Genomic DNA, 24,294 nt, shown 5'->3' with positions numbered 1-24,294 from the left:
ACTTCGGGAACCATCTCTTGGAAACTATTAATAATTAAACCCTTTATCTTTTCTCCTCAGAGAGCCAATCTGTGGGGGAAACAAGGGGGGACACTTTGCCCTGCTCATTCACCTTCCCTTTCTCCTTCACTTTCCCCTTCTCCTTCAGGCTAGTTACAATAGCTCCTGAGAATTTTGAACGTCCTTGGGATTTTCAAACCGTGTTCCTACTGCTATGTCTCTTGAATGTGTTTCAGGTCTTGTTTAAGGTTAAACAAATATTTAAGAATACCACCCGGAGATCTGCCCTGAGGCTGGACAGTTATGAGTGGTAGGGTGCGTGGGATAGTATGTCCAAGTACCTAGGACACTGGGCACCTCCAATGTTATGGAACTTCAAACTTTGTGTGTTTGCCAAAGCAACAAATGCATCAGTCTTTCCCTTGTAAACTTTTGCATTTACTAAATGCTTTCAGAATAAATGCAGAAGAAAATAAATGCAGGGAGGTTAGGATGTATTGCCTCTATACCAGCAACATCCGTATTTTCCCCCTGGCTGTCTTTACAGATTATTGGGTATTTTCATAATCATTTAATATCAAATATTTATGTTTCTTCAGCCACACAGAGGCAGTTATGAAAGCTGCTATTGATTATGAATTTTAGAAGTCTGTATTTTCTTGTTTACTGTGTTATGACCTCAGAGAGATCTGTCTGAGACAGGTAGATAGCTCTACCATGGCCTATCATACAAAGGCCTAGCCAAAATATTTTTTCATTTTCATTATTGGTCTCCTAGATTCTAGCACATCATTTCATCTTACAAGATCTTAAATGCATATATGCCAACATGCCCTACTATGTAAAGGAAAAAAAAAATTATATTCTTGAAAAAAGTTGTATATATGCTGTTAAGTTTTGTCACTGCAACATTTTTGAAACCTGTAAACTGCTGTCTGAATTTTTTTTCCTTTGGAATCATACATTTAACCTTATCATGTATCAGCTAAATGAAATCGTATTAGAAGCTTTATCTTAAATGAGTACGCTTATAAGATTATATTTTGTATGTATAGCTAATACACATTATCATAATCTTAGGCAAAACCAAAACATTACCAGGCAGAGAACTATGAGAAATTCAAACACATCAAAAATTATGCTCATGCATTGAATTTTTTTAATAGAAAAGAAAAATAGTTTTATTTACCTTTGTACTCTAGATGGAATCCAGTAAAACTAACAGATCCATCACTCCGAAAAGCCAGATGCATGTTATTTGAACTGCTTTCTATCCTCTCTGGCAGCTTGCTATCTTGAAAGCTCCCAATCAGTGGGCTATTACCGTCTGGCCCATCATAGATATAAAGAAAATCATAATTTGGTTCTATACTGAAACTGTAGAACAAAAAAGAGAAATATTAGATAGAATATGCTTTGCCTAACATTTTCACTCTTAGTAGCTTAAATAAAAGTTTCCTATCACTGTTTTCATAAAAGGAAAAAAAGACCTCCACTGTCAGAATAATGGTCTGTAGAAGTGTTTTATTGGAAAACAACAGAAATACTTTATTTATTGGTTCTCTGCTTAAAAATGGTATTTTGCTGCTAGCCACAAAAAAAACCAAACAAAAACCCATCTTAAATAGATAAAAATTAATAACAATATTTTTAAAGCTTTAGAGAAATAAACAACATAGATCTACTGGAACCCTTAGCAGAAATGCTTTATGATATAATGCAGTCAGCTGCAGAGTAGAGTGTACACAGCTTCCAGTCAGACTGAACACTTTCACACAGCCAGAGGATGATCTTCCAGTAACCCTAGGAGGAAGAAGCATTTTGCCTATAATCAGTTTAAATGAAAAGGTATAGTATTGAAACCTCACCTTTTCTTTTGAACTTAATTTTAGTTAATTTTAACAATTTAATTAATTTAGTTAATTATGTAACTATACTTAATTAACTAATTAGTTAATTAGTTAAGGGCAGAGAGTTAACTAAATTTACTTATAAGACTGTTTCCGCACAAAAAAAGGTTTAATAAAAGATTGTTAGTAAAAAAATGAAAATCCAACCACTAGAATTATTTTGTCTCTACTTAACACTTCTGATTAAAATAAATGTAGGCATTGAAGACCTGATACAGTTTCTTTAGGGAAAATATTTTTAAACTTTTGGATTATTTAAAAAATATTTCCTTACAAAAGAAATGCAAAAGTCAAATGTCAACAGCTTCAATTTTTAAAGTGTCATAGTTTGTCTTGATGTCTTTAAAATGGTTAGCTAAAGTAAGTCACACTCAAAAGCATATTTAACAGTACTCAGTGGAGTATCCAGAGTTTGGTTTATACAGGAAAGGTTTTTTTTTCACCCTGGAACAGTCTGTGTGTCATAAGTGAGGCAAGTCTTAGTAAGTATGCAATATACTTTGACTGAGACTAAGCTTGTCAGCTTCTGTCAAGAATCATAGCAATTGTCCAGATTTTAAAAACAACTTGGCAATATTTGGGATCTATAAACTGTTCACATACTATAATGAGTCACATTGTAAAATATTGGTTTTACTCTAAGATGGAGATCTCTTATATCTAAATGTACAATGTAAAGAGCAGAATATTCTTAAATATTTTGACCTCATGATATTTCACCAAACAAAAGAAAAAAAGTACTACTGCACAGTAGAAAGTTGCTTAGCAACTTTGCAGCATTCTGCAATCACCAACAAAATAGTTATATTGTTAATTATGTAAATATAATTGAGTGATTCATTTGCTTGGAAGGAATTCTTCACAACACATACTATATCATTAAGCACTGAGAATAGACAACTGTATGACCTACATCACTGAACAAGTAATCACATTATCACTGATCAGAACTATAAAGCCACTATTATAGAATATCCAGCATAAGAAGGACTTAAATTTGATGGGACATTACAAGTACAATTTTAAACTTTTCTGTGACATCATCATAGGCCCCAGTTGGGATGCATATTTTTCACACATAATATGTATATTAATTTACTTTATGGTTTACATACAATGCAGACAGCAGAAGTTCCTCTGTGGATTCTATTAAGCTCAATTTAATCTTGCATTGTGATAAAGGAAAATGCTAAACCAATTCTATTTAATAACCAGAACAAAAGGAAGTATCCTGTTGAAGTGTCCTGGAATGATACAGACTAATAAAACTAAATTTAAATACTACTTTTGAAATTTTGCTGAAATAGCAGGTAAGCGTCTTATACAAAATATGATGAATCAATAGGCTTCATCATTAAAGCCCATCCTCCCGGCTTGGGGACAATTCAGTGAGTTACTCCATGCTGCCTTTTCAGGAAGACAATCTTGGTAAATTGAGCACCATCCACTTCCACATTAGTTGGTATAAACTGAGAGTGCTTTTAACTGAACAGGAGCAATGAGCTCCCCAGCTCCACCTCTATGTGTATTGAATACTCTGATGTATTTGTTGTCACTGCTAACAAAGATAACAATTAGTAATCATTTTGATAGTTATATTAAGTATACATATGTTAACCTACATAGCTCTGCACAACTGCCAATAATAAAGTTACAAACATGACTTTAAAAATTATGAGCAAGTAGCAGTTTACCTGATAAATGCTAATGATATAACATAATCATTATTAACAGTGATAGTCCAGTCACAATCTCTGCTGTGGGGATAAGGATGAGGGAAGTTTGGTGAAAGTATAAAACCTGATGAGCCAGTCAAGTTTCCTCCACAGGGAGCTGTGAATAAAAATAAATTGGAATTGAGGAAACAAGGTAAGAGTAAAAGAAGCAAGCGCCAGCAATCTGTTCACTGACATTTAATGTCCTCCAAAAGTTAAACGAGAAACAAGTGAAGTATTTACAAAGCTTTAATAGAAACAAAAAATGTATTCACATTCCTCCTTAAACAAATACTAATAATACTAAGTGAAGCACTTGTTTCTGAACTCTGTGTCCTTTTATTTGCTTGCATAACAGTGTAACAAAGCTTTTCTGAAAATACTGTGAACTTGCAAAATGCTCTGGCTGCAGACATAAAAAAACTTGACTGGATATGCTTTCCACTTTCTACTTCTTGTTAAAGGCATTCTAAAAGAAGCTTCTTAGGTTATGAAATACCATCTACTCGCACTGATAATGCAACTACCTGCATTTTCACCAGCCAGCACTGATTTGTAATTTGGATCAAGACTGATACAATATAAATGAAATTCAACAAAAACATTCTAGTAATTGCAGTTTTCAAACTCAGAGATAAATAGAGTATCTGCCAAGCACAGGCCAAATAAAACAAACACATTTCTCTGTGTGATTTTGGAGTTCCTAAATGTGTGTTTGTGATCCAGAAATGTAAATACTTAATTAAAAGAATGAAAGTATCACTACCCTCATGAAGTTTTGTACTTCAGCATTCTTTAACTGAGACTTCACATAAGAACAAGAGAATAAGCATGTTTTCTAAAGACTTTTTTTGAAAGAAATTCTTAAATTTTATTAAAAAGATTCTGGATAAGATTTATAAAGTCTTATCATTTTGCAAAATTTAATTCTGCAAAGTGATCCTCTGCAGTACCAGGGAAAGGAGTTTACTTAGTTTTTTACTTAGTTTTATAATAAGGATAATAATGGCTATTTCTTTTCTTCACAAGATTAAAAATTGGTTTTGTTTCTAACCAGAAGCATCTTTTATTTAGTGTTATTTTATTACAATTCTGAAACAAAGTAAGATGAAATTATTACAAAAAATATGCTTCCTTTAACTGTAAAAGAAGACATCGTAACTTTCTATCTTGCTGAACTAAAAGTTTGTGCAAGAAGAGGAACTGTGAGGTTGTATGGAATGTAAAGGCTGCTCATCACCTGGAACTAGTGTTCTTCAGTATAACCCTATATATTCATGCTCTTGAAGTACTTTAATAGTTCAGGCTGCATTATTTGCATATCTTAAGAATGAAAATGTAAAGAGTGCCAGCAAGGACGTTAAGGTTATTCACTGTAACCAAGCTTCACTGAAATGACCCCTAAATTATATCAGTCTGATGATATTTTCTGAGGCACCCTGAGCTTATATATGATGATACAAAGATGTTAACTCAAACTGTTATGTCCTTGTTCCAGACTACTTTCTGCCAATGTCTGCATCCATACTTTCCTGATGTGGTCTTGATTTACTTTAGTTCTCTGTTAAGTTATTAGAATATTTGCATATTAGTAGTGTCTTTCTTATCTACTTACTCTTTCATTTGCACACACTAGCAGTTACTTTTTCTGGTTACAGTGAGACTGGTTCTTTCATTTAATCCTTCCCAAGGTCTAGCTGATAATCAGAAAGACTCTCCAGGGAATAAATGGAAAGTACATGAAGTTGGACAGTCAAAATGTATTTTATTTCAAGCTATACAATTCACAGCAGTACAAAAACCCCATTAATCTTCAACTTTGTAAAATATCTCCCAGGTAGAATTTTCCTCAGATACAGCAGTTTCAGATTATTTTATTTTTTAATTCATTAGACAGTAAATTGAGAAAGTCAATGTCATCTAATGAAAAATGTTATTAGGCAATGTTTCCAGTTTACTATCTTCTCTAAAGTTGTTTAAAGACTTTCTTCCTCTGTGTGCTTGAATTAAATTCTTGTGTGTTTCAGAATCCATAATTTTCTGAATTTAATCTGTGCAATGTTATTATTAAGTGTCATAACTTTGTTTTTAACTGAGGGCAGACCAGCTTTGAAAACAAAGTTTAAAGAACACCTATCTTTTATAGTATTAGACACAAGACCTAGGACTGAACAAATACAATAGCCCATCTAGAAAGAAACTCAAATGTCAATACACTATGAAAAATGTATTTTTAATGTATTACACAGTGAAAACTAGATGTAGGTTATGTCAACCTGTCTTTATAAACCTCTGTGTAGACACAGTAGTAAGCAAGCACTGTGCCAGACAGTCTGTCTGTATGATGATCTTAGTATTCATTGTTTCTATGAGAGCAAGTACAGGTTGGGTTGTTTTTTATCTAAAATCTATTTAATTTTTCTGGAGGGCAACAAAGTACTACTCCAGAACTTTCTGGCTTTTATTTATTTATTTATTCACTGAATTACATCTTAACAAAAGAAACAGAATGTATGGTTTCATTAGTTATTTTTTTTTTAAATAAGAGATATTAAATATAGAATCATAGAATCATAGAATGGTTTGGGTTGGAAGGTACCTCTAAAGGTCATCTAGTCCAACCCCCCTGCAATGAGGAGGGACATCTTCAACTAGATCAGGTTGCTCAAAGTCCCATCCAACTTGACCTTGAATGTTTCCAGGGATGGGGCATCTACAACCTCTCTGGGCAACCTGTTCCAGTGCTTCACCACCTTCATCATAAAAAATTTCTTCCTTGTATCTAGTCTGAAGATATATTTAAATAATCGTAATATGAATTGAAATATGAAATAACTGCTGAAATTTTCCTTTGCATTAGTGTCATATAGATCCTATTCTGAGGAAAGCACCACTGGAATTCACTGTTTACAAAAAAAAAAAACTTTTCCATAGATATAAAAATGGAAACCAAGACTTTGCTTAAAACAAAACAATAGAAACAAACAAAACCAAGCTGCACTTAAAAAAAAAACAAAAAACAAAAAACAACCTATGAATTTCTGAAGAAGTTCTGAAACTTCTGGGAGACAGTCCTTACTTCACCTAAATGTACGGTAAACCTGAATCCTAAAATGACATTTTCCATGCCAGTATTTTTAATGGTATCCTTTAGCAAACTAAGTGAATACAATCATTTAAGATTCTGGTATCTAAACAAGATTGGATCTGGGAAGTCTTTGGAATGGAAGACACCTAGTTATTTTGGGCACCACAGGCATAAGCCAAAGGAATGCCTTTTGGCAGAGATGCATTCTCAAATTTATAGTTTGTCAGAATATCTTCAGTATAGAAGAATCTCTAATTTTCATCATTCATTCAAATAGTTGAATCAATATTTAGCTCTTTGTAATTTTCCCATTGCTATTACCTTTAAAATGAAGATGTTCTTAAAATTGTGTTACAGGCAAGACTGAAGGAATCTAAACAACCAAGGCAGTCCCACAGGTAAGAACAATTAACAAGTACATTTACCTAGTTTTGAGTATTAATAATTAGAAGGTTCAAGAAGACACTTTGGAGTATAAAGAACTAATAAAATAAGTCTAGAACAGGTTACAACAATACACCTCAGGAATTACCCCTGCCTCTTATTCTTCCATCAAAGTGATTATTTTTTCTAAGACTTTGATAAACCATGATCATGTTAAAATTACGTGTAGAGTAAGCCTTGTACAATTTTGATTTACAGGCATGGAAACAACATAAGTGAATATATTACAAGTTTGGAAAAAAAACTGGTGACCTTCAGAGTGTACTGAACCACAACAGACAATTCTGAAATCTTTGGGCTGCAGGCCAAGATTTGCACACCCTACTTTAGTCTATTAGCAGCTCATATTCCTCAAAAATGTATCATTTTAGGAAATCAATACAAAATAACTTCATGCCTGATATTTAGCCGATAAATCATCATAATAAGCATTCTTGCTACTCGATGTACAGTAGGTGTTTGTGCATAAAGTGTGGAACTTACAAGTATTATGTAAATGGATGCATGCAGTTAAGAAAACAAGTGCATGCATATTTACACATGTACTAAGAACAGAATGACAGGTAAGCACCTACATTTAAACTATTTAATAATATCATCAACTCAGCATTGATAATGATTAAAACTGCTAGCACTGAATAGGGTAATTATTTTTCAGTCGAAAAAATATTTTTAAACCAGCAATATCAAATAAGACCAGTATGTTACAATACATTCATAAGGCCTGTTCCTAGAGCTCTATCATTGCTTTTACTTTTTCCCTTAAACACCTACAGATGTTCAATTATCATTATTATTAGATACACATTTAGGCATATAAAAATAATAAGAGGTGAGCAATAAAATATTTCTTTTCTGCAGTTTCCAGCAAATAGTGTAGACAGTTCTTGTTCTAAAGCCCATACACTCACACTACACAGGAAGGCATAGTAAGGAGAGTAAGACCAGAGAAAATAACACTTTGATGTGTTAAGTAGAATAGCCACAGACACCAGGTCAGCACTGAAACATGTTTGCAAATATATGTCTGCAGACATGCATGGTGTGTGTGGGTGTGGGTGTGTGCATAGGTAAATAGGATGCAGATTTTATTTTGTAACAACTAAGGTCAAGTTAAGTTTCTTAAAGACAAGAGACCATCTGAAAGCTGTACAAGTGCTCCTAGCAGTTGTCTCTGGCTAGTTCCTCCCTGCAGTGTTTGTCCCAAACCAGACTAGCAGGGATAGCCAAGCAGGAAGAATGCCTTTGTGGAGCTGATGTTCTCACACTTTCAGAGTCCACTCTACACCACTCTGGGCCCAAGGGCTCTTGTCTTATTATTTTAGGTGCCCTTGTTTTACCCCCCTCCTTTCAGACACTCCTTTCAGGAAGTTCTGCTTTGGACAGGACAGTAAGCACAGTATCTCATGATGACGTGACTCAAGGTAATACTGCTGCAACTGGCCTATCCAATATTCTTCCACTTGCACTTCCTTGGAGTGGCCCATTTTCTTTCTTTTCTGCACCATCAAACTTGCAGATTCTATTTAACAGGTTACCTATCACAACCCTTAGGGAATTTCAGGTCAGCAGCTGCTGTCCTCTGAGAACAAAATCTTTCATCATTCTACATCATGATATCACATTTGACTGCATTAAAGAACATACTGGAAATAAGCATCATTACATTATTTACCAAACTAGCCAAATGGGTAACGTCATGATTATTTATCACTCTACCTCTACATCAGGTTTTAGAAGTTGTAGCTTAGATATTTTCTAGATCAATAATGATAGTGATTAGGATTGCCTCAGAAAAGATTACTGGAAGGCTACAATCTACTACAGATTTTTTTTAATTTATTACTTTTCATGATGATTCAGTTACCCATGTTAAATGCTTTCAAAATCCATTTAATACAAGCTACGTTAATCAGAATAGCATTAGAGACTGAGATAATATTTCAAAAAACAAATGGTATGTAACAATTTTTACTAATGAAAAGTTGGTCTTTCTAAAATCAGACTGCCAGAGAAACTAGGCTACCATCTTCTCATTCTTTCCTGTTGCAGCCTACTTTAGCCCTTGCATAATTTTACCTGATCTATAAACTTACTGGGTCATCTGCCTGATATGTTGTACGTATGGGCATACGAACTTTAACCAAATCCTCCACACTTATCACCATTTTTCAAGTTTAAAGAAAAGCTAATAGTGTCATTGACAGTGACTTTCTTGCTCTCTCTGTCACAGATCATCAAATTATAAATGATACAGCCTTGAGAGGGAAAGGATGAGAACTATTATACTAACAACTAAAGAGGAAAGATTTTGGTAATGCCTATCAGAGCTTTATACAGAGTAATTTATCAGATGTGCAGTACTTGTATGCATTTGTTCTTCAAAGAAAGTTCCTAGAGCAGTGTGATTCATTACACCAGAATTTCAAAATTTAGAAAAGCATTATTTGATTTCTTCTGCATACCTATACAGACTGGTGGGTTGGGCTGCCAGAAGTACCGATTTTCTACCTGAATGCAGGTTATTCTCTCATCTCCTTGCAGTTCATAGCCAGGGTCACACTGAAAAATGACAGTGTCTCCAGGCTCTCTTCCATCCCCATTTCTAGTTCCATTCATGGGGACACCAGGATCACGGCAGGCAGTAGCTACAGAACCTAGCAGAAAAGGGAAAAAATAAAATGCATTTTTAAAAAAAGTCAACTTTTCAATCCATTTTTGCCCCGTTACATTTTTCTAATCAGAAAGCTCTGCAAATCCAAAATTTTCCTATTCAATTCTAAAATTTTGAAAAATCATGCAACAATCTGCTGCTTTTATACTATTAATTTTTGTCACCTGCTTTAATTATTGAAAGTGTCTAACTTTTCATTTAATCTTTTTTTGGAAAAAATTCTGTGGAGCATTGCAATATGTAAAAAGGAAAGTAGAAGATTACTTAGTACGCTGGACACAGCACTTCGAACTTAGAGGAATTTTTAATATGAATAATGGAAAGAATAGATTAAGAACCTCACGTTGTCCAATAAGCTATGCTTGTACACATCTTCAATCTCTCACAATTCTATAGCTCTTAAACGTATGTATGGTATAACATTTAGTAGCAAATTTGGAAACGAATTTCATTGATCACTCATATCTATACCCTTGCACGTATCTACCATGCTAGGCTTTTGTATTAATATTAAAGAAATCACCTACACCAAAAATACATATGGACTTAGTCTGAGAGAATATACAGCTACACATAATGCATAAGTACAGATTATTACTAAGACTGCACACACAATCACAATGACTACAGGAGAAGTATGACAGATTTATAGATATTTTCCTTAGGTTTAACATATCATGATCAAAATATTATTTAATATATTATGCACCAAAATACATAAGCTTATGTGAGAAGTAAGCATATCAACTGTTTATTTAAGTAAATATAATTTCCTACTTACATTACAGAACTCCAACATGTTATATGTATTACAAATAAATAACAAACGTCAGAGTTGCCTGTGGAACTAGTCCCACTGAGCTCAGCAATCTGTGTAACATGAACACAAAGTGGCAGTAGTAAGATTTAATTCAGATGCCCTCTTTCTGGGGAGCTAATACCAGAAGACAGCAATGTATTCATCTGAAATGTGCGTGGTTTATATATTTACTATATTTTTGAAGAAGAAATCTTGGTCTAACTATTTTTATTTCCCTAAAAACCCAAGAATCTTGCTTTCCAAGACATGCTTAATATAAAATAAAAGAACTAGCTCTATAAAGTTATGGGGCTTTTTATGGGGTTGTTTTTCCACATTAAGAAGTTCTGAGTATGGAGGAAAAAAAAAAACCACACACACACAACCCCTCCCCCCCCCCCCCAAAATGCACTATGACCAGAAGTTAGGGAAATTTCTCCTCCTTATTCCTTGAAGATTAAATAAATATTTCTTTAAAATATTAGCTACTGCATAATAAATGAAAGATTTTTTTTTTTATATGATCATGCAAGATTTTAAAATGTCTGTGTTAGACGCAACGATCAGGACTCCTGTTTTTATATTAAAATAAGCTGTTGGGTTTTAATTTGGAAAAATATACTAACATATGCAATTACTAAATTTCACTGCACCACACTAGCAGATCTTGCAAATGTTGCATGCAAGAGAATAAGATACTGGAGCTAGATCACACAGGAGTGAAATCTCATCAAATATGAAAAGGTTCATAATGTTAACTCAGGTGAGAAGTAAAAAAGATATCCTTAAGGTAAACTTAGACTGAAGCAAGTAGCAAATCCAGTCACATATTAATCTGCATTCCTCCCTTCTGAGAACACAAAACATGCTATATATTTTGATTAGTGTTGGCCTGTCAGAGCAGTCCATATAGGAGAGAAACTGTGTTCTGCCCACTTAAATACTACCTGTCTCAAATCTTGCCATAAACAAGAGTAACACTCCTATGCCTTATTTAAAACATCCTGAAACCAATTCTAGAAGAATGGGGGCTCATACTTACACAGAATTTGTAATCAGTCTCGAAGAGCTCAAGAGAGAAAGCTGTTGCTATAAAATTTGTTATTAGCTGTACATCATATTGTTCTTACTAGACTGTATCATTCTGCAAAGGAATTATATATGGCTGAAAAAGAAGATAAAGGGCCACCCAGATCTATTTGAAGTTCCTGATACAAACTATTTGGGGTTTTTTAAACACTTAGTAATAATCACGCAAATTAAATTTATGAGATATATATGCTAAACTGATAACCTTTTCCTTATTTGCCATGTATAATGGCCTTCTTGCATACTTGCATGTTCTTCCAACCTACTTCTTGCTCTTTTGACTCCGTAGCCAAATTGCTGAAATGTGGATTGGATAAGTGGAGTATGAAATGAATGGAAAACAGGCTGGTCTGCCAGACTCAAAGAGTGCCCATGATCCAAAACCCAGGAAGCAGCTGATTATCAGCAGTGTCCCTCAGGGGTAGGTCTCGACTTCAACATTATTCAACACCTTCATTAAAGATGGGGACAATGGGACAGAGTAAACTCTTGGAAAGTTTACAGACAATGAAGGATCAGTTGATATGCTCTAGTGTAACGATGCTATTTAGGGCGATCTCAGTAGGCTGGAGAAAAGGCCTGAAAGAAACTTCATGAAGTTCAAAAAAGGAAATGCAAAATCCTGCATCTGGGACAAATCAATCCCAAGAAACAATTTGCTGGAAAGCAGCTTTGCAGAAAAAGAATAAACTCTTCTTGAAAGTATGCAGCAAAAGCAGAAACAAAGCATTCAGAAGTTGCAACAAGCAAAACTCCAACTGCATAAAAGAAAAAAATAGTTCACTACAAGGGTGGTGAAACACCAGAAAAATATTTCCAGGGGGGTTGTGTTATCTCCAGCCCTGGAGATATTCAAAGCCCTAAGCAGCCTGATCTGTTTGACTCTTTTGTGACCAGGGAGTTGGACTAGAGGTCTTCAGAGTTCCTTTCCAACACAAACTATTCTATGACTGTTTTTTAACTTTGCAAATTCATATTAAATACACACAGACTTCCTTTAAAAATAAAAGGACTGCTTTAAGACTGATTTTTGCATTATACCGCTAGAATGCAAAAGACAGGTTCTCAGCTCCCACAGTGGAAATAGAAAAATTGCTATTAAGTCTAGATTTTAGGCTTTTAAGTACTTAATCTCTAAAAGTCTAATTCTCATTTTTCAGAGGTTTTTTGGCAATTTGCAAGGCTCTATTAAGAGTATCAGTTTTAGTTGAAGGATTTATGAAACAGTCAAGGTAAGCTACTATTTTCGAACCAACCATGAAATGTCATACAGAAATCCTCAATAGGCTGATAAAAAATAAAGTAATGTATTCTCAATGAATAAAATGTAAGAAAGGGAAAGAACCCAACATGCCATTAAAAGCTCTAGGATTCATGAAATGATATATTCATTTCTACTTTCTCATAAATCAATAAATATTTTGTTCTGATTTCTCTAAAATCTGTGGGAAATTTTGCTTCTATGTTCTCTGTTAAAGTGCTACTTTAAAGAGGCATTTTAAGAAAGAGAGGAAAAAACCTCCATAATATTACTACTACATGATATGTGATTTATTTATTCAGGTAGTTGTGTGACATTATCTTCAATATCATCATCAGGATAATAAAACAGTGATGATTTCTCAGTGCAAGTACACTGTAGAGCTACAAAGCTACTAACAGATTAGTTAGCATAATTTGTCCCATAGTCTTTGGGAATGTGATTAGGTAAAAATAGGTAAAAATCTTGGATAGGTATGCATACTGGACAAGTCAAACACAGGTAAGTTTTTGACACATCTCTTGCTCTACATTTTTAATTTATATCTAAATAAAAATCTCCAATATTTTGTGGCTGTTGTTGAGAGCAAGCACTCCAGTCAGTTTTGTATCTCTCACCTCCATTTCACAATATACACATACGTCTACAGAGCATTTCAACAAATGCAACTAACAGATTTAGATACAAAAGTTCAGCTGCCATTTTAATTTCATTGTCATTTTAAATGGTAGTAGAGGTTTATATATAAAAAATGGTGGTAGAGGTTTATACATTTATTTATTTATTTTTCTTACCTGTTCCCATATTTTGTTGTGGAAATAACTGAACATTATAGAATTCCTAAAAAAAAGACCATTCTCATCTTTTTTTTTCAGTTCATTTTTGAAAGAATACACTAGAAGGTATCCAAACACAGTTCCACACTTACAGTAAGATTAAAGAGTAAATAAATGATCCCTGAAAGCCATGTTTCTTTGTAAACATGTGTCTAAATTCAAATTGCTTAATTAGGAGTGAGATTCATTTAACTTAATTTTGGCCATATGAAAGTTAGTCGTCTTATTAATAGGCTTGTTTCCCAGATCGCCTCTACAGTCAATATCACAAGGGAGAAACATCTACTTCTGTCTTAGACACTTAACATTCTCATGTGATGGAAGAGAAGGAAACATCATCCTGATACATCAACCTTTTTCCATTAAGAGAAAAATCCTGTATGAATAATTTATGTTAGACATGTAACCTCTATCTTAAGAATAAATTTGTTATAATAAATTTTATTTTGACTCATTTGACATCATATATTTGCCTCAAAAAGGAGATGGACTTTTTTTTTTTTTTTAGATAAATCAAATTGTCAGAATAAGAATCCTCAAATACAAAAATATCTTTTTTGGGGGGCAAGGTTAAAAAATAATGATATAAGAAGGAAACTGGAGAAGGAAAGTCTCAGTACTGTGTATAATTATAGAACCAATCCATTTCTTGAGAGCCAACATATATTAACAATATATTCAAATGGAATTTCTTTATCACAGCTTTCTGTAATGTCTGCTGTACTCCTTGGTTTTTATTTCATGTGCCTGACTCTAGCCCATCATTACTACTGTTAAAAACTGTGTGTGTTTGTTTGATTTCAGAGAGGATCTCTATTGTAATTGTCTTGGTAGGGTGTGCTTTGTACTGCCTTCTCAACTTTCTGTTTGCCTCTTTATTCTGTTTATTTTTGAATATTTCTTTTCATTATATACCTTCAGCCTATTTTTTTGTCTCCTTTTGAAGTATCTATACTGTTGTACTTATGATGTGTATACTCCAGTACAAGAACTGATTTTTTTTTTCCTATTATATATTCAGGCACCCCAATTACTACCTTCATCATTCCCGACAAAAATTTGTAGAGTAAGCAAAAAGCTCAGGAATTATAAAGTCCCTTATAACTTTGCTATCATACCTGCAATGCAGTCTTGAGAGCTTTCTGCAAAATAAATGGAGGAGGCTATCACAATTCTGCATAAGTTCATGTATAGGTTCTAAAGTTCTTTGTGACATATTAAAATTGATAGATAAAGTAAAAAAAGGATACATCAGGTTTTATTCTATTACAATCATTGTAAACTCAGAGTTAAGAAAAGACTTCTCTTGCAGTCATTTTGTCTTGAGTAACTAGTGAGGTATGATTTGTAAAGATAATTGATTAAATTGCTATAAACTACATTTTAGATGGGAAAAAAACAAACTCCAAAAAGTGTCTATTACCTAGTACATGCAGCATGACAGATGCAAGAATGACTATGTCTGTAGCATAAACCTGCATGTGATCACCTCAGAGCATTTTTTCCCTAATGAGGATAGAGAAATTAAGAAATCTATTTTGTTCTTTCTCTGGGCAGTGCCAGTTTGGAATAATTACACTGCAGCCAGTCAGAAGATTTTTGCTAGATTAAGAATTTAGAGAGACAGGTCTTGACCAAGAACTCCAGCTTCAGGATGGGGATGAATGAGACTCAATGTTCAAACTGTTCAGTAGGTGAGAGATTAGTGGACAGATTAGACACACAGAGCTTGTATGTCTTTCTACATGGTCAGAGTGACAGAAAGTGTTTCAACATTAGCATTGCACATTTCAGAGCTGAGTGTGTTTGTGAAATAAAACTTTGGATTGTGTTTTGTTTTACATTGGGGCATAGTTTTGGAGCACATGAATTGATTCCTTTTTGATTAAACTAAACTGGAAGGTACATTTCAGAACAACTCTGAACTAAGATTATCTCTGAATATGAATAGTGTTGCCGGCACTGTTTCAGTACCAGCTGTTTCAATCTATCTATCAGCTCCTCTTAGTCTATGTTACTTGCTAATACAGAAATAGCCAAAGGGACCCACAAGTGAGACTCAATATCTTAGATATCCATAGAACATATTCTCTAATGTAGACTTTGAATATGTGACCACCAATTCTCCAGAGAACATTTTTCCAATGCACAGGCACAATACTTACTCTGGAGAGTGACTTATTTTACCCCATTTCTGCGATGTGACTTGAAGGAAGTGGGGAAGAATCTCGTTTTGGAGTTTCATAGCAGCCAAGCCATGTAAAAAATTCCCCCACCCCCCCAGGCTTGCTTGGATTTGTCCTAAGAACACTCACATGAACTGATTCATATGTTCTGAGCAGTTGAGAGGAGGGAGTATCTTAAATCATCACTTGACTAGCTGTGCATGACTGTACAAATGCTCCTACAGAGCTGCAGAAGCCATTAAACCAGCATTCAGTCATACCCAGAAAGTTTAAACACAAATCTGCCAACAAACGTCCTTGATGTGGGGTATAAAAATATTTTGATATATCTTTTCAATAATAAGGCACCGAAATACATTTAAACAAAAAATCAGATAATTAAATTACTGTAAATTGATCATTCCTGCCTCAAAAATAGTGAGTTACTGCCAGGGTCCAAAGGTTTCTAATAGTTTATACACCAGGCAATTTGGTATGTGACTGTAATGTTGTTAAGATGACAGCTCCATTTTCATGCAGGAAAGATACTTTGAAACATGGCATTAAAAGTGTGACAAGGCAGTTATAGACCCCACTGATGCTGGGATCAATATAATAAATGCCTTGGGATTTCTTGCTGTTAACAGTAATTTCTAAATTTAGTTTTCTAATGCATGCCAAGACTAATATCAGTAAAGTGTCTGAATCACAACCCTGAGACAAAATTAATTCTTCATTTTGATTCATTTATGCATGTCTTCTGGAGAGAAAAGGAAGGGGCCTTTTTTGCTGTTGTTGTTTATTTGAGAATTAGAGAAAAAAACAAACTTTTTTTTCTTTTTTCCTTTTTTTCTTTTTTTTTTTTCCCCAGAGCACAAAATCAGGGTAGAAGCTCTAAACCTTCCAAATTGAAAGCTCTTCATAACACACAGCATGTCCAAAAAAATGACTCTTAACTTCTTTAAACCAACATGTTCTTCTGAACTCCTATCACTTTAAATAAAGGCTTTCTATAATTGTTGGTCTTTCAAACTTGCATCAGCCTGAACCAGTCCTGACAGACTGCACCTTCAAAATTCAAGCTGTCCCAGCCTCCGTGCAATACCTTTACCTGTACGGACACCACAGTCTCCCTGAACCTCTAATACTGTTTGAGAATCAGGTCAGCCTCGTATTTACTATCTCAAATCCAACCTTCTATACAACTTTCCCTGAAAAAGAAAGAATAAAATAGCTACAGTGTTTTTATTCAGTCTTCTACCAACAGAAGCACTGCTGAAATAATTTTTTTTTTGTCTATTTTTAATTTATGTTTCTTCTGTAGATCTAGCAAGAGATTTAGGAGCATAGCCATTATAATTCTTAAGTAAATTCTAACCATAGACTCAGTTTGTTGATTTTGCATGACTTCATAGATTCTATATAAGTTTGTCAGTTATTGTTTGAAGATTAAAATGGGAAAATATTAAGAATAAAGCACAGAATCAGAATTTCATTTGGGACAATGCACCCCTTCAACAAAAAGAGTTTTAACATTTTGCACAATCAGGGTTTTCTAGGTTGTCTAGGCAAGTTCTTTGTTTACCTAACTCTTAGATACATCATCTTAGGTGCTTTGGCTTTCATCTCTCTCAGATTCTGCAACAGTAAATAAGTTAGGAGGTGTAAGATAGGTCAAGTTTGTTTTGCATGGGAAAAACCAACCAAACAAAAAGCCCAAAACAGAAACCCCAGACAAACAAAAAAACCCCAAACACAGAAACTAGTAAACTGGGGTAGACAACAGTTCAAATCTCTCCTGTCTAACTTGAAGCAGAAGATAGAATACATATTGATGTGGCTTCTCACATAGAACTTCCTGACTAGTTCAAGAGTCAACAGCTCAAAGAATGCAATACTTAAGCCCAGTTTCAGTTTCTGTTTCAAATAATCCTCAAGTATTTTAAATCAATGTCGTGGTTTAACCCCAGCCAGCAACTAAGCACCACGCAGCCGCTCACTCACTTCCCCCCCACCCAGTGGGATGGGGGAGAAAACCAGGAAAAAGAAGCAAAACCCACGGCTTGAGATAAGAACAGTTTAATAGAACAGAAAAGAAGAAACGAATAATGATAATGATAACACTAATAAAACGACAACAGCAATAATGAAAGGATTGGAATGTACAAATGATGCGCAGTGTAATTGCTCACCACCCACCAACCGGCACCCAGCTAGTCCCCCGAGCAGCGATTCCCCGCCCCCACTTCCCAGTTCCTATACTAGATGTGACGTCACATGGTATGGAATACCCTGTTGGCCAGTTTGGGTCAGCTGCCCTGGCTGTGTCCTGTGCCAACTTCTTGTGCCCCTCCAGCTTTCTCGCTGGCTGGGCATGAGAAGCTGAAAAATCCTTGACATTAGTCTAAACACTACTAGCAGCAACTGAAAACATCGTTGTTATCAACATTCTTCACATACTGAACTCAAAACATAGCACCATACCAGCTACTAGGAAGACAGTTAACTCTATCCCAGCTGAAACTAGGACAATGAAATAAAAGCTTGGAAAGAATACAGCTAAATCATCTGTTTAAGTTTTGGTTGCAGATCCTCCAAGAAGACCAGACAACAGATGGAATTCTTGAATGAATTTCTGGAAGAAGAGAGGGTCCATGTTGAATGTCTAGAGCTGGGACAGCAGATTGGCTTGCTTCTCTTATTGCTGTATGGGCTGTGAGAGATGATGGAACAATAGATGCTGTGGATTGTCAATAGTAGCTTCCAGGTCACACACTCCAGACCTTCTCAGAGCAGTGGGAGCAACCACTTTGACAATCCAAGGCTCTGGCATAGCCAAGAGGTCATTTTGCTGTCCAAAGCTATAGAAATGGTACTTATCTTGCAGATAGCAGGCCCCATCTCCACTGTATCTCTGTAATTCTCAGTGAACCTTTCTGAGTCTTATTTCCCTCTTACACTAAGCACTGACCAAATGCATCCTAGCACCAAGCCTCATACCACACATCAGAACCAGAAACAGATGACTGAAGGAGGGTTATACATTGGAAGAAGAAGGATAACACTCCTCCCCGGTAGCCCTCTGTGGGGATTTCGCTGGCTGCCTCTGAACTCACAGGGACCACAACTCAGGCAGAGCACAAAAAGAGGTGTGTAACACAAAGTTTGAAGGTCCTTACACCCCAGCTGTCCTGGGTACTTGTCTTTGCACACATGTAATTGTCAAACACAGGTTGTGTGCATTCTATTGTCAAAAGAAGGGTTAAGTCAAGTAGATTGTTCTGTCCTGAAAAACAAGTTCACTAAGGGAGTTACAGATTTCTTGTGAATTTGTGCACCTGTGTAGTTCCTCAGTGGGGATTTCACTGGCTGTCCTCAGGCTCACAGAAACAGGCAAGCCACAACTTGGAAAGTTACATGAAAAGATGCATGCTGGAGACTGCTGCAAGATCCTTTACAAGGTAATGGCTTTTTTTTTCTTTTATTTTTTTTCTTTCCCCATTTGTAAGTGTATAACAAATAATATTCCAATTCTGGTAATCTTACTTTGATAATAAATAACCAGTAAGGTCTTTGTGTGGTATTGTTCTCTCAAACTTCTGTTGCATTTTATGTGGACAGATGCACAGGCTCATGTATCCACACCCACACATAAACTGACTACAAAGTTTTCTGGAAGATCCCGACCTGCAAAAAGGCATTAGAGATGACCCTGACTAACAATCTTTTGAAGACAATTATTACCAAAAACTATAGAAAGTAAAGCCATGCCTGGTAACCCCCATAACATACTATGCCTTAAGTATACATTTGACAAGTGGGAAACAGGAGGGATTTGGGGGAAAACATCTACCCTCTGAAAATGACTACTAAATCAGGCAATATAATCCAGGGATATGACTGGCTTGCAGTTGATCCAGGATCCAAGCTCCCTACAGCACACGGTGGAAAGATCTGTACAGGACCTAAGCTCCGCACAGTGTAGGTCCAAGGGGTCCATCCACAGGGCTGGAGACCAGCACTCCTACAGCATTGCTCAGGAGCCTTGTGCTGAGCTGAAATGGGGCTCATGGGCAGGGGGTAAGGGTGTTCCCAGGTGAGGCTGTTCCCAGATGAGGCTGTTCAGGCCTCCCCAGTAAGGCCTGTTTAGTGCACTCAGGACCCTGACATAGGGAAAAAGATTATTTTCTTTAAGAAACTTTGAAAGAAAACACAAAGAAATTAAGTTTTAAAAAGCTAAGTTTTTTTAAAAAAAGTTTTACTGAATTTGCTGCTCATAGACTTAAATAATTACTTAAATTTCTGTGCATAGAGTTGTCTTCAAGGATCTTATTCTTAGCTATTGAAACACACTTTATTTTAATAATTTTGACATGGTGGAGACTTGTTAGTCATTTTTGGGAAAAAACAAAACAAAACAAAAAAGTAAATTTGACGAGGGCCTTGGGAAAAAAAAGAAAAAGCAAATCTGTCTGGTTTGTGTTTGCATCTTTCTCCTGCCACATATTCATGGGTTTTAGTTAAACCCTTATATATTTGGTGTATGTTGGAGCTCATTAAGAAATTCACTCAATACATAGTTTAATCAGTGTTGATTCACCTGTTAGATTTTCTAAGAAGGCTCAACAATAGAGATCATTCTGAAAGACATCACAAATTTGTGGTTACCATAGTTGCCAAGTCCCATGTTATTAAATATTCATCATGTTGGTTTTGGTTTGTATTGTGTATGATTCTTTATGAAATCTGGTGATTTATACTTCTGTGTTTCCAACAGCAATGGTTTGTGTGACCAGTAATGGTAAGTTTTAGAATGCTTACCTGATAACTCCAGTTGGAAAACACAGACTACTTGGCCAACTGCATACTTAAGTATTATTTCATTGGTATTGTATTCAGAATTTGTATCCAGATTATTTTATGCATTCTACTGATTATCAGTCAAAAGTATTTAGTAGCAATTGTTAACTCTACTTGATTTTAAAGTATTGTTTACATTGTAACCTGGTATAGTCTCACATCTTTTTTTGTGGCAGGAACAGTGGCGATCAAGTTCTTTCCTAGGGGGCTTTATCTGATCTTACTGTCAGATACATTTTAGTTCTTAAGGAGATAACAGACACAGGTTTAATGAGATAACCTAATTTTCTTTTTTCTTACTGTTTTTGTCAATTTACATTAGTTGTTAAAATGCATTTTGTTAAAACCATATGAAGTACTACACTGCTCTTACCATGTTTTATTGGACAACCTTACAAGCTATTTTTTCCCAGTTCATAAGTAGATCTCTTTTTCCATAAATATGAACTCCTCAGTTCTAAATATCTATTATCCCTTAAGCATTTGCTCATAGCTTTGGCACTCAGTATGAAATCCAGCCCCAAATAAATTAATTGACATATGGTTTCAGATAATTGCTGGAACTCAGCATAAAATGGATACTGTGACAATATGTAATCATGCTGGCAATGCATTCCAGCTGGAGAGAAGTGTTTTGAAAATCTTAATTTCATTTAGATTGCATGTTTTGGGGTTTGGGTTTTTTTGGAAGTATAGGGGTTTTTAAGCTTTTATACCAGAGCTATCCCTATTTCAGATGGCATATTTCTCTATGTGTGTATATGAATGCAGGGAAATAAAAATAGCTTCTCAGAAAGAAGCAATCAATCACCAGGATCTTGGACCACACACAAGGGCTACTCATGCATTGAGAAATCTTACCAATGATCACCCGTTTAACATTGTATCTACTGAAAAGATCATTAAGATGATCTGAGTGAAAATACATCTGTTTAATTTGATTCTTTACAGAATAATGTGCAACCTGTTCTGTTGCAGCTGTTAAGGATACAGTTGTGCAACAGAGAACAGCACTGCTGGTTTGCCTTGTCCTTGATTTTGCAGTCTGGGTGAACTAAAATCCTCTGAAGAGAGGGGGAGATTGGTCCTATTTTAAAAGTTAAATTTTCTGTTTTGTCTTTTAGTATCACAAATTGTATGTATGCATTATAGCCTTACAGTTTCAAAACCCTATTAATATTTTGCAAGTTCTTAAAGATAAGGCCGAATTTGGAGGTCCTGGCACGTGCTACGGTAAGAAGGTGTTTAATCTGTCTGAAGTACTCAGTTTTTGTTGACTTTTTGCTTTAACTTTTTTTGGTACTGTAATTGAAGGGTTTGGTATTGATATAGAATGGGCCTCATTATTTGACAACATTCTGTCCATACACTTGAATGTCATTACTCTGGTCTTTGTTAAGATAACTGAAATTTTTGATTTAGGAAAGCATTATACTATGGCCACTTGCAAAAAGTTACAGAACACTGTCAGACAACAGCTTCTGTTTTCTTTAGTCTCATTATACAGATTACACCTTCCCAAAACAGCAATGGGAATATAAAGAAGAATAAAGATCTGATTCTTATTTACATTTTCTTTTGCAAGGTTTTAAAATCCTCTATGTAAATTAATTATATCTCAGACTGCATGTCTGAATGTGTCCAGCCAGTAACTGAAGTTACTAGTCCATAAATATTTTTTTCCACAGTCATATATAGAAGAGTGGAAGATGAGCATTTCTTCAGTCAAATGACTTTGCTAGATCTGTCCTTTATGAGATCAGGCAGCTTACTGGAATGCTTTTAAGAAATATTTCTATGGCAATAAAATAGCAGCAAAAATCTCCCTTTAATTCAACTATGCTACAAAACACCCAGCCCTAGCCAGGAATGGGGTAACAGGGAAAGCAAGAACAGACAATGAGCTGACAAACTTGAATTAACCTCCATGTCAAGAACACTTCTCAAAACTGAAGTAAGAAGATGTATATGGGATGTAAAAATCCATTTAAAGAATTTGAAAAAATTACAGCTTGAGAAAGAGGCTCTGGATTCCACTAGTGAAAGCTTCTCAAAAGGCAGCAAGATTAGTTACAGAACATGAAAAAGTATCACTGATCAAGTGTAAATCTAGTTTGATATGCCTTCAAGGAATTTCACTTATATAAATATATTTTGGCCATTCTCCCAAAATATTACTTCTCTCTAGACACATTTTTGTGATATGTTCATTCCATTACAAGCTAGCAATAAAACTCCGAAAACGCCTTTCTTTCTTATGGTATGGGTTACATACAACAGAAAATGCACTTCAATTACACTCATCAACTGAAAATGAGAGATGTGTAAGCAAGAGGAGGATAAGACCTTGGAGAAACAGAATATAAATCTCAAAATAGCTGTTCCTCATGTACAGTTATGCATTCTACTGTAATCTGAGTGTAGAAAAAGGATAAGAATTCTGAAGACTGTACTTGCAGGAAAGAGTCCATCGTGTGTGTCAGCATGTGCCTGTGTGTACATGCACGCATGTGTCTGGCTGTTTATATGTATGAAGGACGGCACATGAATCATAATAAAGGAAACTACTGAGGCTGAAAATGCCAAACAGAAAATCCATCTCCAAAGTAGCATTAACGCAATATCAGAATTTGTCAGTGAAAACAGAGAGCAGAATAACTATGGCATCTCATTTATTTACCATTGGAAAATGGTTTCCCCAGTCATATGACTGAATGTCAATTCCATGCTGTCTTATTCTATGTATTGTACCAAATACTTAACAAGATCCCTTTTTGGAGAATACTTCAAAACCAGCTCAATACTACTTTCATACATGCAAAACATATTGTAAGAAAATATTTCAGTGAAGCAGGATGAACTTCACATGTATTTAAAGATGCAAAATGTTACCTTTACATGGTTTCATCAGAATAATTACTGTCAACTGCAGCTGATGAATTTGCCAGTCACACTGCAGTTTGCCTGTACTTCTATGTAAGATTGCAAAAATGCACTGTTGAATAACCAATGTAAGCGTATGAATGCAAAGACTAATTTTTAGGGTGAAATCTCCACAAGACAAGTGGTTTGGGAGATGCTGCTTCGTACATAGAAGACAAAAGGTAGCAAGCCCTGGTCTCATGCAGTTTTGCTCACTTATTGGTAGCAATGGAAATGCAAGGAAGGGAAAGCTTCATTGAGATTATACTCCTCAACCAGTCAATCAAGGCAAATAATTTTGGTCCCAAAGAGGCAAACTGTATAATTAAGTATAGGTTACTATTTGATGATCAGGCTTCCTTATCCCCTCATTCTCCAATTTGCTACTAAAATCATACAATTGTGTATGTGGATACAGACCAAATTGTAATGCCTTTTTATCAATGTCATAGCTATGTTAGGAAGACAACTGTAACACAAAATAGCGTAACCCATACACATTTGACTATATTTTTTACTGACTAATACAAA

The 24,294-nt window shown here is 35.1% G+C and overlaps 1 protein-coding gene across 4 annotated transcripts in view; it reads right to left on the bottom strand.

Annotated features, from left to right (window-relative positions):
• CSMD3 (CUB and Sushi multiple domains 3) overlaps positions 1–24,294 on the bottom strand; it is a 756,594-nt gene that overhangs the window by 213,632 nt on the left and 518,668 nt on the right. For all 4 annotated transcript variants that reach the window (XM_030011520.2, XM_030011521.2, XM_030011522.2 and 1 more), the window contains 3 exons: positions 9,623–9,814; positions 3,605–3,743; positions 1,190–1,377 (listed from right to left, as the gene is read on the bottom strand). In XM_030011520.2, coding sequence (XP_029867380.1) covers positions 1,190–1,377; positions 3,605–3,743; positions 9,623–9,814 — 519 coding nt within the window. The remainder of the gene's footprint in view (positions 1–1,189; positions 1,378–3,604; positions 3,744–9,622; positions 9,815–24,294) is intronic.

The sequence above is a fragment of the Aquila chrysaetos genome, chromosome 4 (genome assembly GCF_900496995.4).
Source record: "Aquila chrysaetos chrysaetos chromosome 4, bAquChr1.4, whole genome shotgun sequence".
Classification (NCBI taxonomy): domain Eukaryota; kingdom Metazoa; phylum Chordata; class Aves; order Accipitriformes; family Accipitridae; genus Aquila; species Aquila chrysaetos.
This window is presented reverse-complemented; position numbering and strand designations above follow the sequence as displayed.